Consider the following 16,235-nt stretch of genomic DNA (forward strand, 5'->3'; position numbering starts at 1 on the left):
CTTTTTGACTCTATATAAAAATACCAATTTTTTTTTTTTCCCAGAGTTTTGCTCTTGTTGCCCAGGCTGGAGTGCAATGGTGTGATCTCAGCTCACTGCAACCTCCGATTCCCAGGTTCAAGCAATTCTCCTGCCTCAGCCTCCCAAGTAGCTAGGATTACAGGCACCTGCCACCACGCCTGACTAATTTTTTAGTAGAGATGGGGTTTCACCATGTTGGCCAGGCTGGTCTTGAACTCCTGACCTCAAGTGATCCACCCACCTCGGCCTCCCAAAGTGCTAGGATTACAGGCGTGAATCACCACGCCCAGCAAAAATACCTATTTTTATTTAAAAAGAATTGTTCTTTCTGAAGTTTAAATATGACAGTATTGAGCAAAGTAACTTCCAAAGCATACATTCTAGAGAAACACAGAACTTCACTTACTGCTCCTTCAGGGATACATATGGCTTTCACAGTTCCATGGGGCTTACTAAGTGCATCTTGAAGAAATCCAATCTCTGTGTTTCTGAACACATCACTGATATCTATAATCTGGAAAATGGGTAACAAAAAGAGATACTAAATATGAAGTAATTTTTATCTGAAAACCTTTTACAAACAAGATTTTAAAGAAGAGAATAGATCTTGATAATTTAACATTTATAGACTACATTCAAAGAGTGTTTACCATGGGTTAAGCAATATGACCAGTGTTTTACATATACTCATTTATTTAATCTGCATAAAACTATGAGGTTAGCACTCTTTATTATCCCTATTTCATAGATGAAACCAAGACACAGAAATAAGGAACTTGCCCAAGATGGCATAGCTAGTAAGTGGCAGAGTCAGAATTTAACCCAAGCAGTCTGATTTAAGAACCAGATTAAGATTCCAGGCTTGGTGCAGAGGCTCACGCTATAATCTCAGCACTTTGGGAGGCTGAGGTGGGCAGATCACCTGAGGTCAGGAGGTCAGTCTGGCCAACATGGCAAAACCCCATCTCTACTCAAAATACAAAAATTAGCCAGTGTGGTGGTACGCACCTGTAGTCCCAGCTACTTGGGAGGCTGAGGCAGGAGAATCACTTGAACCCAGGAGGTGGAAGTTGCAGTGAGCCAAGATCTCACCACTGCACTCCAGCCTGGGCAACAGCGCGAGACTCCATCTCAAAAAAAATAAAAAAAGAACCACTATTCCATATTACAAACGAAGGAACAAGAAGTAGTTGAGTTGGCAGCTATAAGTTGGTAGTTATGACTTTTTGTGTATTGTATTTTTTTCATTCTAAGAATTGAGCACTGACTATTCACAGACCAGGCAGGACTCAATTTCTAAAGAACGTGCACTGAGAACTGAGATATAGAAATGTCACCGGCATTATGGGGATCAAGGGATATTGCTCTTTAAGAGCAAACAAGTAGAGGTCTGGTAATGAAACTGTTCTATATAAATTCTACCCCTGCCTTAAATACTTACAGATATTAATAATTTGAATAAACATTGTCATATGTTTGAGATTTTTATGGACCAAGGAAACTTAGTAACTCCTTGGCTTTAAAAAAAAACGGAAAAGGAAAGAATAGTTATTTTTTCTTTCAAGTTACCATTCATATCCATATAATCAGTAACTTGCAAGTAATAAAAACTTTATAGCAAGAATGTTGCTCTTGGAAATGGATCTTGGAACATGATAGATAGAAAGCACTGTATTGCTAACATGCTATTATTCTCTCTTGCTCTAGCTCTGTAACAACAAAGGTAACAAGGTCACAAAAATATCCTCTAACAGTGTGTAACACTTGTCAATTTCAAAGTGGTTTAAAAAGACTGCAGGATTATTTGGGGACAGAGTCCTAGAAAAGTGAAGATAAGTACCTTCATTCCAAAGCGAGTGTCGGGTTTATCAGTTCCATAGGTGGCCAGCGCCTCAGTAAAAGTCACAGTGGGAAAAGGAACAACCACAGGATCTTTGTCATTGGGCCAGGAATATTGGAGCAAACCCTCAATTAAACTCTGGATCCCAGTCTGGTCTACAAAAGACATCTCTATGTCAATCTGAAACCAAAGTAACATATGGAAACTAATTTAGCCACAGTATATACACGTTTATGTATTTTTCTGCTTTCAAGTTACTATAGAATTTTGCACATAAATAATACATGCAGAGAGTATAAATATTATTGTACATCTCTTTTATGTCAGATACTGTGCTAATGGCCTTACATACATTAACTTGTTTAGTTCTCACAACTATTGCATGGCTGAAGGCTCAGAGAACTAAGTTACTTATTTGCGTATGTGCAATTAGTAAGCAGCAAAGCTACATCTGATCCCAGGTCTGTCCAACTCCAAAGCTCATAATTTTTTCACTTCAACACATGATTAAAATGCTATTGGCCAGGTATGGTGGCTCACGCCTGTAAACCCAGCACTTTGGGAGGCCGAGGCAGGTGGATCACGAGGTCAGGAGATCGAGACCATCCTGGCCAACATGGTGAAACCCTGTCTCTAATAAAAACACAAAAAATTAGCCGGACATGGTGGCACACACCTGTAGTCCCAGCTACTTGGGAGGCTGAGGCAGTTGAATTGCTTGAACCCGGAAGGTAGAGGCTGAAGTGAGCCAAGATTGTGCCACTGCACTCCAGCCTGGGAGACAGAGCAAGACTCTGTCTCAAAAAAAATAAAATAAAATAAAATAAAATAAAATAAAATAAAATAAAATAAAATAAAATGCTATTATACAGAAAGCCAATCATAACAGCTTTGGTAAGTCCACATATTAGATTAAAATATCAATATATAAAATTATTCGTTCTTAATATATAAGAGATTTGTTTTAAGGATTTTATCATGAACACTAGAACATGACTTAAGGACTTTATCATGAACATTAGAACACTTTAGGAATTTCTGGCATTCCTTAGTTGCTGACCACATTCTTTATGAAAAGGACATATGCTCGCTTTGGCAGCACATATACTAAAATTGGAATGACAGTGTGGCCCCTGTGCTATCCAAGGAAAGAAAAAAAATTTTAAAAAGGACACATGCAATGGATAAAAAAACTGAATAGTTTCTCAACTGCAGGTGAGTTTAATTAACTATCTGATGGATAAAATGTAATGAGAAGTAAAGTATTAATACTGCACTGGTCTTGAAAATACTATTTTAGGCTGGGAAAGGTGGCTCACGCCTGTAATTCCAGCACTTTGGGAGGCTAAGGAGGGTGGATCACAAGGTCAGGAGATAGACACCATCCTGGTGAATATGGTGAAACCCCGTCTCTACTAAAAATATAAAAAATTAGCCAGGCATGGCGGTGTGCGCCTGTAATCCCAGCTACTCAGGAGGCTGAGGCAGGAGGATGGTGTGAACCCAGGAGGCAGAGCTTGCAGTGGGCTGAGATTACGCAACTGCACTCCAGCCTAGGTGACAGAGCAAGACTCTGTCTCAAAACAAACAAACAAACAAACAAACAAACAAAACAACAAAAAAAACTATTTTCAAAATAGTAAGCCTGACTTTTAAGAAACAAGTGAATATAACTTTGTACCTGAGTAAATTCAGGCTGTCTGTCTGGTCTTGAACCTTCATCTCGATAACATCGGGCAACCTGAAAATATCTACAATTAAGAAATAGCATTAATTGAGTCATGATTCTAGGAAGACATATACACTTTTTCCCAAAAGTTTAAGGCAATGCAAGTTATAAAACAATGATACTTAAAAAATGTAAGAAGGGCCGGCCATGGTGGCTCATGCCTGTAATCCCAGCACTTTGGGAGGCCGAGGCGGGCAGACTGCAATGTCAGGCATTCACAACCAGCCTGGCCAACATGGTGAAATGCTGTCTCTACTAAAAATACAAAAATTAGCCGGGCGCGGTGGTGTGCACCTGTAATCTTAGATACTCGGGAGGCGAAGGCAGGAGAATCACTTCAACCTGGGAGGCAGAGGTTGCAGTGAGCCAAGATCACGCCATTGCGCTCCAGCTTGGGTGACAGAGCAAGACTCTGTCTCAAAAAAAAAAAAAAAAAAGTAAGAAATACTTTTATTTTTTATGACACTTTAATAGAATTAGATATACAGCTGACCTATGAGAAGTTGTTCTATATATTGTTTTCAAAATAAACACTGGCATCTCTGGATGTTCATACATTAGACTGGCATGCAAATCAGTCCATGCCAGTTCTTTTTATTAAAACATTTTTTTTAGTCCATGCTTCTTCATATATACTCTTTTGCTTTGACCAAAGTGAAATACTTACTGTACCATGGATACACATGAGACTTTCTGTGCTATGCCATTCCAACTCTCATCTTCAACTGCTGAAATGTAGCTCTGTCCTCAAAGGTCTAGCTCACAAAGTTTTCTAAATTTCCTCAAACAATATAATTTTAAAGCTCCTAATACCTAATTTGCAAATCTCAATACATTTACATTTGATTTATATCACAGTTGGTTTTATTCATTATCCTATTCTGGCTTACTAGCCTTAACACCTTGAGAGCAGAACCTATTCTTTTTGTTGTTGTTGTTTAAATCCCCTCTCACATCTACTAGCACAGAGCTTTGTATGTGGTAGCTACCCAATAAACCTTTAATAAAGGATTATTACGAATTATGAGGGTATTTTATAAGTATTCTCCAAACTCTCAAAAATTTTCTATCCTTCTCTTGAGAACAGAGAGGATTTTGTGTTTCCTTTTTTCCCTTTGTTTTTCTCTTTTCCTTCTATGACAACTGCTACCATTAAAAAAAGCTCACCTGTCTAAACCGCCAACCATCAAAAGTTGCTTAAACTGTTGAGGACTCTGAGGGAGAGAATAAAACTTTCCAGGTTCCCTGGATGGTACTAAAAACTCTTTGGCACCCTTTCAAAGAGAGAGAGAGAGAGAGAAGACAGATTATTAAAAAACAAAAACAAACCCAAGGTATAACTGACTAGTAGAAGCTGTTACTTCAGTTTATCATTGAATGACTAAAGAACAAAGTTCCTACAATGACAGAGATAATTTCCCACTTATCTTTGAGTCCCTAAAAAGACTTGCACATAATAGGCTTTAAACACCATTATATATTGTAGGTGTTAAGTTTATACTTGTGGAATTGAATTTCCAATTCTGTTACTAGATGAATGAATTTTGTGTATCATTTCCTATCCAAGTAATTCCTAATTGCATTTCCAAATTAAACTGTAGTTTTATAATTTCATAGACTGTATAAATCGAGTAAATATTAATGTTTAGAAATGTCATTTTTTTTTGAGACAGAGTCTTGCTCTTGTCGCCCAGGCTGGAGTGCAATGGCACAATCTTGGCTCGCTGCGACCTCCGCCTCCCGGGTTGAAGTGATTCTCCTGCCTCAGCCTCCCAAGTAGCTGTGATTACAGGCATCTGCCACCACCACACCCTGCTAATTTTTGTATTTTTAGTAGAGACAGGGTTTTGCCATGTTGGCCAGACTGGTCTTGAACTCCTGACCTCGTGATCTGCCCACCTTGGCCTCCCAAAGTGCTGGGATTACAGGTGTGAGCCACTGCCCCTGGCCAGAAATGTCCATTTTTATTTATTAAAAAGAATTTCTTTTTGAGAGAGAGTCTTGCTCTGTCACCTAGGTTGGAGTGCAGTGGTACAATCTGGGCTCACTGCAAACTCCGCCTTCTGGATTCAAGTGATTCTCCTGCCTCGGCCTCTCGAGTAGCTGGGATTACAGGTTCCTGCCACTGCACCTGGCTTTTTTTTTTTTGAATTGTTGTCTCACTCTGTCTCCCAGGCTGGAGTGCAATGGCATGATCTTGGCTCATTGCAACCTCCACTTCCTGGGTTCAAGCGATTCTCCTATCTCGGCCTCCTAAGTATTTGGGACTACAGGTGCCTGCCACCACGCCTGGCTAAATTTTTTTTTGTACTTTCAGTAGAGATGGGGTTTCACCATGTTGGTCAGGCTGGTCTTGAACTCCTGATCTCAGGTGATCCACCCACTTCAGCCTCCCAAAGTACTGGGATTACAGGCATGAGCCACAGTGCCCGGCCTAATTTTTGTACTTTTAGTAGAGACGAGGTTTCACCATGTTGGCCATGGTTGGCCAGGCTGGTCTCTAATTCCTGACCTCAGGATCTGCCCGCCTCGGCCTCCCAGAGTGCTGAGATTATAGGTGTGAGCCACTGCGCCTGGCCGAAAAATGTCAATTTTTAATATATGAGAGACTTATTCTGTAATTTTTTTTCCTCTTCCATTTTTTTTTTTTCTTTAAAGAGAAAGGGTCTTGTTGCCCAAGCTGGTCTTGGACTCCTAGAATCAAGTCATCCTTCTTGCTTCAGCCTCCCAAAGTACTAAGACTACATGTATGAGCCACTGCGTCTGGCCAAGAGATTTGTTCTTAAAGAACCAATTCATTGGCTGGGCGTGGTGGCACACACCTGTAATCCCAGCACTTTGGGAGGCCGAGGCAGGTGGATCACCTGAGGTCAGGATTTTGAGACCAGCCTGGCCAACATGGCGAAACCCCGTCTCTACTAAAAAAATACAAAAATTGGCCAGGCACGATGGCTCATGCCTGTAATCTCAGCATTCTGGGAGGCCGAGGCGGATGGATCATGAGGTCAGGAGATTGAAACCATCCTGGCTAACATGGTGAAACCCCATCTCTACTAAAAAACACAAAAAATTAGCCGGGCATGGTGGTGGGCACCTGTAGTCCCAGCTACACAGGAGGCTGAGGCAAGAGAATGGCATGAACCTGGGAGGCACAGCTTGCAGTGAGCTGAGATCACGCCACTGCGCTCCAGCCTGGGCAACAGAGCGAGACTCTGTCTAAAAAAAAAAAAAAAGAAAAAATACAAAAATTAACAGGGCATGGTGGCACACACCTGTAGTCCCAGCTCCTTGGAGGCTGAGGCAGGAGAATCGCTTGAATCTAGTAGGCAGATTCAAGTGACAGAATGCTTTTTTTTTTTTTTTTTTGGGGAGGGGGGATGGAGTCTCGCTCTGTCACCCAGACTGGAGTGCAGAGGCACAGTCTCGGCTCACTGCAAGCTCCGCCTCCTGGGTTCACGCCATTCTCCTGCCTTAGCCTCCAGAGTAGCTGGGACTACAGGCGCCCGCCACCACACCCGGCTAATTTTTTGTATTTTTTAGTAGAGATGGGGTTTCACCGTGTTAGCCAAGGTGGTCTCGATCTCCTGACCTCGTGATCCTCCCGCCTCAGCCTCCCAAAGTGCTGGGATTACAGGCGTGAGCCACTGCGCCCGGCCTGACAGAATGCTGACAGAACGAGACTCTGTCTTAAAACAAACAAACAATTTGTTAATGATTTACATCTTTAAACCTCAAACAAGACCGGGCAAGGTGGCTCACACCTGTAAACCCAGCACTTTGGGAGGCCGAGGTGGGTGGATCATTTCAGGTCAGGTGTTCGAGACCAGCCTGGCCAACATGGTGAAACTCTGTCTCTACTAAAAACACAAAAGTTAGCCGGGCATGGTGGTGCCTGCCTGTAATCCCAGCTACTCAGGAGGCTGAGCCATGAGAATCGCTTGAATCCAGTAGGCAGAGGTTGCAGTGAGCTGAGATCATGCCACTGCACTCCAGCCTGGATGATGGAGTGAGACTCTGTCTCAAAAAAAAAAAAACAAAAAAACAAACCCCAAAACAAACCAAAAAACAAACAAACAAAAACATTCAAAGGAAAGAATACTTACGTGGAATAAAATGATTCTGACTCAAAATACCCAAATAATTTTCTCAATTCTTCAGAAAAACCTAGTTAATATGACCATCCTGAGGCAGTAAATAAAATAAAAGTGGACCAAGTGAATATAAAGGCAAAGTGGTCTAGCTTTATAACTAATAGGACATATTTAATAGACTGATTGAAGGAATATACATACCCCTGGGGTCCTCTTAAACAATGTAGGGGTTTCTATATCCACAAACCCTAAAAAGAGAGAAACATTATCACTTAGCAGATAGGAATGTGAAATTTGTCATATATGATGTCCACAATATAGTACAACAAATCTGAGGCTTCCCTTTAATTAAGAATTTTAGCTGAAATAAGCTACCAAGTCTACTGGTGCTGGTTTCTACAAATCTAAGAAGGAAGCTGAAGATTTTCATAAATACTATTCTGTTCATAAAGCATACTGTCCACATAAAATAATTCTAAATATTTAATGGATTCTTGTCTACTGAACTATTCTGATTTTTAAAATGTTCTATTAGTGTAGAAATAATACAAATGTAGCAGAAAAAGTCCAGGACTGAATGAGATGTCTAGTTTAATTCACATGACATTTTGAGCTCCCAATAAATGATGTATGCACATGATAAAGAATTAAGAAAACTGGCTGGGTATCATGATTCATGCCTGTAATCCCAGCACTTTGGGATGGCTAGTGGGAGGATTGCTTAAACCCAGAAGTTTGAGACCAGCCTGGGCAACATAATGAGATCCTGTCTCTACAAAAAATTTTTAAAAGTTGGCTGGAGGCCGGGTGCGGTGGCTCACACCTGTAATTCCAGCACTTTGGGAGGTGGATCACGAGGACAGGAGATGGAGACCCTCCTGGCTAACACGGTGAAACCCCATCTCTACTAAAAATATAAAAAATTAGCCAGGCATGGTGGCAGGTGCCTGTAGTCCCAGCTACTTGGGAGGCTGAGGCAGGAGAATGGCGTGAACCTGGGAGGCGGAGCTTGCAGTGAGCTGAGACCATGCGACTGCACTCCAGCCTGGGTGACAGACCAAGACTCCGTCTCAAAAAAAAAAAAAAAAAAAAATTGGCTGGGTATGGTGATGCTTGTCTGTGGTCCTAGCTACTTGGGAAGGTGTGGCGGGAGGATCACTTGAGCCTAAAAGGTTGAGGCTGCAGTGAGTTGTGGTCATGCCACTGCCCTTTAGACAGAGCAAAACTCTGTCTCAAAAGAAAAAAAGAAAAGAAATATTATAGAAAAAGCCAAAGGGCTGTCCTGCCTTTGATAATGATGGGAAATACTATCATACATTAATCAATGTAATAGCCACTATCATCTTTAAAATAATGTTAACTTTTCTTCAAAAACTATATAACACATTGAGTGAATTCCAGACTTCTGGCAACATCTGACCTGATGCTAAGGAAAATATACAACAAAACTGCTGAATAAAATAGAAGAGATGCTAAAAAGCTCCAAAGAGCGTCCAGGCATTTCTCTTACCATGCAGATTACAGAGATATTCCCGCATCTTCATGACCATCTGGGACCTCAGTCGCAGGTTATATTGCATTTGGAAACTACGCAAATCTAAGTAGCGATACTGCAACCGAAGACCCTCTGTTTTCTAAAGAAATTGAAAGATTTTTATATTTAAATATTTTTCAATATTAGAAAGGTATTATCTTTAGAAATAGAGTTTGAATTTTCAAAAACTTTAGCTCTCTCTTTAGTTTCTATCATCAAGTAGCCCACTGTATGCTGTTAATTCCTACAACTTCTAAGTTTGTCAGTAGTGCAGATTTTACATTTTTTTACTATTCATTATTATTAATATCACTCTTCACTGACTGGAATTTGCCTACTTGACTAAAAAGTAGCTCCATCAACCCCTTAAACTTTGACAAAGAACACTCTAAATTATAGTAATCCTACTTATATTTATATGCTTGGGAAGTCAAGAGTTGCTCTAAGCACACATTTTATCACTTAATAGGTACAGGATCCCCTGTCCCATTTGGCCATTTCTAAGCTAGACATAATTTCCTTTCAAATGTTAAACAATAGCAACAAAAAACCTGAATAATATAACACCTCAAGTTTTAAAGAGAGAATCACATTTTAATCTGTCGGAAAAAACAGTCTAGGTATTTAGGGACTGCAACAGTTTATTGAACTGTCACTATTTCAGAACAGTTTGTCAAAAGGTTGTACAACTAAGCGAACACTTCATGATGTGTCTACAATAAAATGTTTAATTTTGTAGAAGTTCAAGTTTTCTTTAAAAAAACTCTGAAAATACTTGTCTAGTCATCAACATTTTCTAGATACTCTATTTTATTAATAACAGAGGATGGTACCTTCATGAAGTCCTTAATTTCAAAGGGCAGCTTCTTGCAGGCATTCAGAAGTTCAGCTGTTTTAACTTTGATTTCAATCTCACCTGTTGGCATTTTCTTGGAAAGTGAGAAAGGAAGTGTTTTAAAAATTACTCATTAGGATATATACAAAATACACATTTGTAGAACATATGCATTTATTTACATATGGAAAATGTGCAAAGTCCTTCTAGTGTATAGTGTATAGTATAAAGCATACGTGTCTGTGCATGATTTTGACATTCTTATGCATATCTGGCTGATGTGTTCAGACATCAACAAATGTCATGGCATATCCTTGCAGTTTGATACTTGGGAGGCTGAGACAGGAGGATCACTTAAGCCCAGGAGTTCAAGAGCAGCCTGGGCAATACTGCAAGACCCCTGTCTCCAAAGAAAAAAAGGGCGGGGCATGATGGCTCATGCCTGTAATCCTGGCACTTTGGGAGGCTGAGATGGGCAGATCATGAGGTCAAGAGATGGAGACCATCCTGGCCAACATGGTGAAAGCCTCTCTTTACTAAAAATACAAAAATTAGCTGGGCATGGTGGCACGCACCTGTAGTCCCAGCTACTGGGGAGGTTGAGGCAGGAGAATCGCTTGAACCCAGGAGGCAGAGGTTGCAGTGAGCCGAGACTGTGCCACTGTACTCCAGTCTGGCGACAGAGCAAGACTTAGCATGCATATTTACATAGATGTGTGTGTTTATAGTCAAGATTTTGAAATTTGTCAGTTCATTTGTAGAATTTATTCAACTTTAGTGCCTAACGTCCAGTCATGTGTTGCCAGAATGTGTACACAGACAGTGCAAATGCATACAACAAAAATTACACAGTTATCTTTGAAACTACTTACTGGATTCTCCTGTCCTGCAGGACGGGAAATGACTGTACCAGACACTTGCACCACAGATTCCACAGGGGCTTCACATAAAATCTTCCTCACAGAGGCTGCCGACTACAGAACAAGGGGGAAAAGAGTTCTGAGAAACAAATGAACTTACAGGAATCTTCAGTAATTGTAAGTCTATGGTTTTAAAAACGTTAATAGTCACAGCTTAATTACCATACAGGCTGGGACTGCTCCTTAATGACTTTATTACCAAATTTAGTGAAAATTGCATCCCCATTTTGACCCTATATAATACAGCAAGTAAAGCTACTAGTTAAGAGCTTTAAAAAAACTTTCCTTAAAGGAAAATAAGGATAAGAGTGACTATTATTAGTGTAAACAAGTCCCAGATACTTGAAAAGCAATTGTCTCCAGGGTTAGTCTTAGGGACAGTGAAATCCAAAGCAATAATGAGTCAAAGTCAGAGGAGTTCTCCAGGGTTAGCTATACTCATCTCTGGATGTTGATCCCTAAAAGATAATTCACTGCTCTTTATTTATTTCAAAACTTAAGAGCTGAATAATTAATATTTTTCTTAGGCATACAAGCATTAGTAAAAATTACAATAGAAACCAACTTTGCCCAGTAAGTGTGATAGAAGTTCCTTATTTTATCTAATTCTTTAATTTTAATTTTTTTTTTTTTTTGGACACAGGGTATCACTCTGGTTGCTGAGGCTGGAGTGCAGTTGTGTGATTTTGGCTCACTTCAGCCTCAACCTCCTGGGCTCAGGAGATTCTCCCAATTCAGCCTCCCAAGTAGCTGGGATTATAGGCACACGCCACCATGCCCAGCTAATTTTTTGTATTATTATTATTGTTTTTGAGATGGAGTCTTGCTTTGTCGCCCACGCTGGAGTAGAGTGGCGCAATCTTGGCCCACTGCAACCTCTGCCTCCTGGGTTCAAGTAATTCTCCTGCCTCAGCCTCCTGAGTAGCTGGGGTTACAGGCGTCCACGACCACACCTGGCTAAATTTTTGTATTTTTAGTAGAGACAGGGTTTCACCATGTTGGTCAGGCTGGTCTTGGACTCCTGACTTTGACATACACCTGCCTCAGCCTCCCAAAAGTGCTGGGATTACAGGCATGAGCCACCGCGCCGGGCCAATTTTTTGTATTTTTAGTAGAGATGAGGTTTTACTCTGTTGCCCAGGCTGGTCTCAACTCCTATACTCAATCTGCTGGCCTCGGCCTCCCAGAGCGCTGAGATTACAGGTGTGAGCCACCACCCCTGGCCTTGAATTTTTTAACTAAAAAAATTGTTTTTTCATAATATCACTCTGTCATATTGTATCTAATTTCAATGGTAATTAAATTAAATACTTTTTGAGCAGTTAGTACCTTCACATGGCTTCAAATTCAAAGGGTACAAAAAGATACAGTGAAAAGTTTCCCCCCATCCTTGTTTTCAAGGCCCTCAGTTCCTTCCCCTAGTAGCCCCCAGTGTTACCAGATACTTAGGTATCCTTCCAGAGACATTTCATAACATATATACAAGCAAATACACACACACACACACACACACACACACACACACACACACAAACTGAGTATATATTCTGCCTCCTTCCCCTGGTTTTTATACAGAAGACAGCACTAGAGTGCTGGAGTTTAATAGCTGCTCTTCTGTATACTCAAGAATACCGGTTCTTCACTTAACAGTATTCCTTGGATTTTTTTTTTTGCTATTAGAATAGAACTTCTTCATTCTTTTTTGTATGGCTGAGCAGACTATCTTATTGTAAGAATATACATTATTTTTTAAGCCAGTCTCTTATTGGAGGACATCTGGGTGGTTCCCAATTTTTTCTATTAAAAAGAATCCTGAAATGAATATCCTTGTACATATGCCATTTTGTATCTGTATAAGTCTAGATATAAGATAATTTACCAGAAGTGAAATTAATGGCTCAAAGGATATATGCATTTATAGTTTTGATATTGCCAAATTGCTCTCCCTTCAGCTAGTGCCAATTTGTATTCCCTCCAGGAATTGAGCACCTGCTTTCCCAAACACAGTGTGTTGTCAATCTAATGTGTTAAAAATGACAATTACATGCAGTTTTAATTCACATTTCTCTACCTATGAGTGAGGCTGGGCATATCATTATGTCTACAAGCCATTTATATATTTTTTTCCTCTAAAGTTTTTGTTCATATCCTAGGTTCATAATTCTACTGGGTCACTGGTCTTTTTGCCATGTCTTAACATTGCTTATGATATTTTTCAGTTTTCATTAACAATAAACTTCTGAATTTAAAAATTCATCTAACTACTTAGCTTACCCTAGCCACAGCATCAAAGAGGCTTTTAGATAATAACAGGAAATTTTCTATTACCTCATCCTGGGGAATGACAACTTGAACAAGCCCATGGAAATCTCTTAGGACCAAGAATGTGTTTTGCCTGATTAATGGGAGGGGGAAGAAAAAGGAACATTTTAAGATAAAATCTCTAAGTCCAAAGTTTAAGCAGACAAAATAAAAAACAAAAATCCATGCAATTTTTCATGTTTCTTTTTTATGATAATTACAATTTTTCATGTTTCTTTTTTATGATAATTATGTATTTTCTTTACATTCATGCAGTTGTTATCTATGTAGCTCATTGATGAAAAAATATTTTTTATTTCAGTTTCAATTTTTATTGTTTACTTATCTGAAAATTAATCTTATACAGATGGCTTATTAATGAAAAATTATTATAGATGAACAATTAAAAAAATTTTTATTGGCTTAAGCCCTTATAAGAAAATTTTATTAAATTTGGAAACTTTGCACATAGTAAAATCCAAAGATAATATTTTAGCATAATGGAAACATCTGATGGATCATTTTTGAAATACGGCAATATAAAGTCTTTTTCTAAAAAAAGATACAATCTAAAATTTTCTGGAAGAGTTCCAACTACTAATTTAATACCTCTATGAATCATCAAAAGGTCCTAGAAATGCCAACCTCTATTTCTCATAGTGTCCTCAGCACCAGAAACAGGTACAGAAACCCTCTTCAGATTTGGGTTCAGGAAACAAAGTCACTACACTTACGGGAAAACTATCCACCTACTTGGGACAAACTCCTTTTTTTTTTTTTTTTTTTTCAACCTGAGACGGAGTCTTGTTCTGTCGCCCAGGCTGGAGTGCAGTGGCACGATCTCAGCTCACTGCAACCTCTGCTTCCTGGGTTCAAGCAATTCTCCTGCCTCAGCCTCCTGAGTAGCTAGGATTACAGACGTGCGCCACCCCGCCTGGCTAATTTTTTTGTGTTTTTAGTAGAGATGGGGTTTCATCATGTTGGCCGGGCTGGTCTCGAACTCCTAACCTCGTGATCCGCCCGCCTCAGCCTCCCAAAGTGCTGGGATTACAGGCTTAGGCGCCAGGCTGGGACATATTCTTTAAGAAGGTCATTGGCCGGGCGCGGTGGCTCAAGCCTGTAATCCCAGCACTTTGGGAGGCCGAGACGGGCGGATCACGAGGTCAGGAGATCGAGACCATCCTGGCTAACACGGTGAAACCCTGTCTCTACTAAAAAATACAAAAAACTAGCCGGGCGAGGTGGCGGGCGCCTGTAGTCCCAGCTACTCGGGAGGCTGAGGCAGGAGAATGGCGTAAACCCGGGAGGCGGAGCTTGCAGTGAGCTGAGATCCGGCCACTGCACTCCAGCCTGGGCGACAGAGCTAGACTCCATCTCAAAAAAAAAAAAAAAAAGAAGGTCATATAACCTATGTATTTTGGATCTCTTCCATGTGAATTAATGTACTATTCAGGAATGTTCTGGAATAGAGAGATGAACAACAACAAAAAATGGGCTCTGATCTTAAAGAATCACTGTTTCTGGGCTTGTTCTCTACCTAAATGGAATAAAACGAGCTTTCTCCCCCATGCTATTGGAATTTAACAGCTGGTTTATAGGAGGCTGGCCCATTTTTAATTACTGGTCATAGGAACTCTTCAGTCTTAGTAAGCCCAGTATCATTTCAGTCCATTTGGTGGATCAAGCTTCATTGTTATATCCTTCAACAGATGTTACTGGTACCTACTGAGAATGACACTTGGGCCTTTCAAAACAAAGTTGAAAATTCAGTAAATTCTTAAACCTGCAGGAGTTGCAAAACGTTTTATTCTTCGGACTGGTTGTAAATTAGTAAAGGTTTAGAATTGCCCTGAGAAAACCACCACCATGCATTCTTAGACTGTCTTCCTCAATTTACCTTCGGTACTGAATCCATCCACACAAGGTGACTTCTTGGCCTAAGTGAGACGAACGCAACTCTCCACATGTGTTGGTCCGGACAGCAAAGCTACTGAATTCTGTTTTTTTTTTTTTTTTTTAAAAAGAAAAGAAACTTTAAAAGGCAAGATTAAAAATACATCACTTGCAGGTTGCTTAACAATAAAAATTCTCAAAATACATCTAAGGTATGTCAGGGAAACAGGTCATTCACTAGTAAATTTACCTGCAAATGTGTCAAAAGCCAAGTGAATAACCGTAAATTTCTGTCTTGTGTTAGGAAATCAAAATTTTTTTGATCTTCTAGTATTTGCATTTACCTAAAATCCTAATTACCCAATTCTTAATACTGCACATTTCTTCCCCAAATGAAATAGGATTTTAGAAACTGTAGAAATGGATGGTGCACGAACTATTTAGTTTTAATATGAATCTACTGTTTAACAGCCACTTGTACACTAGAAAACACTATTATATTCTGTGAAAAATGATTTTTTCCTTTTTTTTGAGACGGAGTCTCGCTTTGTCGCCCAGGCTGGAGTGCAGTGGCGAGATCTCAGTTCACTGCAAGCTCCGCCTCCCGGGTTCACGCCATTCTCCTGCCACTGCCTCCCCAGTAGCTGGGACTACAGGCGCCTGCCACCACGCCCGGCTAATGGTTTTTTTTTTTTTTGGTATTATTAGTAGAGACGGGTTTCACTGTGTTAGCCAGGATGGTCTCGATCTCCTGACCTCATGATCCGCCCGCCTCGGCCTCCCAAAGTGCTGGGATTACAGGCGTGAGCCACTGCGCCTGGCCGAAAAAGGATTTTTTAAGGTATCAACCAAAAGCAGAGTATTCTATATATTACGTGGTTACCTTTTTGTGGTCTTTCTAAAAACTCAGGGAAAAAATCTGCCTTATAATGAATGAAAAGAGTGAATGATCTGCTTCTACACATAAGGCTATCCAGTTAAGAATGGGGGAAAATATGGAATAAAAGCTCTCTGGTCGTAGATAACAGGTTGAAGTACTGTTCACAGGACAGATCTCTTCGCTATTTTCAC

General features: G+C 40.1%; 1 protein-coding gene across 2 annotated transcripts in view; it reads right to left on the reverse strand.

Moving 5' to 3' along the window:
• The window catches only part of DARS2 (aspartyl-tRNA synthetase 2, mitochondrial), a 34,523-nt gene that overhangs the window by 17,454 nt on the left and 834 nt on the right, over positions 1 to 16,235 (reverse strand). For both annotated transcript variants that reach the window (XM_025404099.1, XM_025404091.1), the window contains exons 2-11: positions 15,169 to 15,268; positions 13,299 to 13,365; positions 10,923 to 11,024; positions 10,049 to 10,144; positions 9,192 to 9,315; positions 7,883 to 7,929; positions 4,758 to 4,864; positions 3,543 to 3,612; positions 1,862 to 2,041; positions 428 to 535 (exon numbers count right to left, since the gene is read on the reverse strand). In XM_025404099.1, coding sequence (XP_025259884.1) covers positions 428 to 535; positions 1,862 to 2,041; positions 3,543 to 3,612; positions 4,758 to 4,864; positions 7,883 to 7,929; positions 9,192 to 9,315; positions 10,049 to 10,144; positions 10,923 to 11,024; positions 13,299 to 13,365; positions 15,169 to 15,268 — 1,001 coding nt within the window. The remainder of the gene's footprint in view (positions 1 to 427; positions 536 to 1,861; positions 2,042 to 3,542; positions 3,613 to 4,757; positions 4,865 to 7,882; positions 7,930 to 9,191; positions 9,316 to 10,048; positions 10,145 to 10,922; positions 11,025 to 13,298; positions 13,366 to 15,168; positions 15,269 to 16,235) is intronic.

The sequence above is a fragment of the Theropithecus gelada genome, chromosome 1 (genome assembly GCF_003255815.1).
Source record: "Theropithecus gelada isolate Dixy chromosome 1, Tgel_1.0, whole genome shotgun sequence".
Lineage (NCBI taxonomy): Eukaryota > Metazoa > Chordata > Mammalia > Primates > Cercopithecidae > Theropithecus > Theropithecus gelada.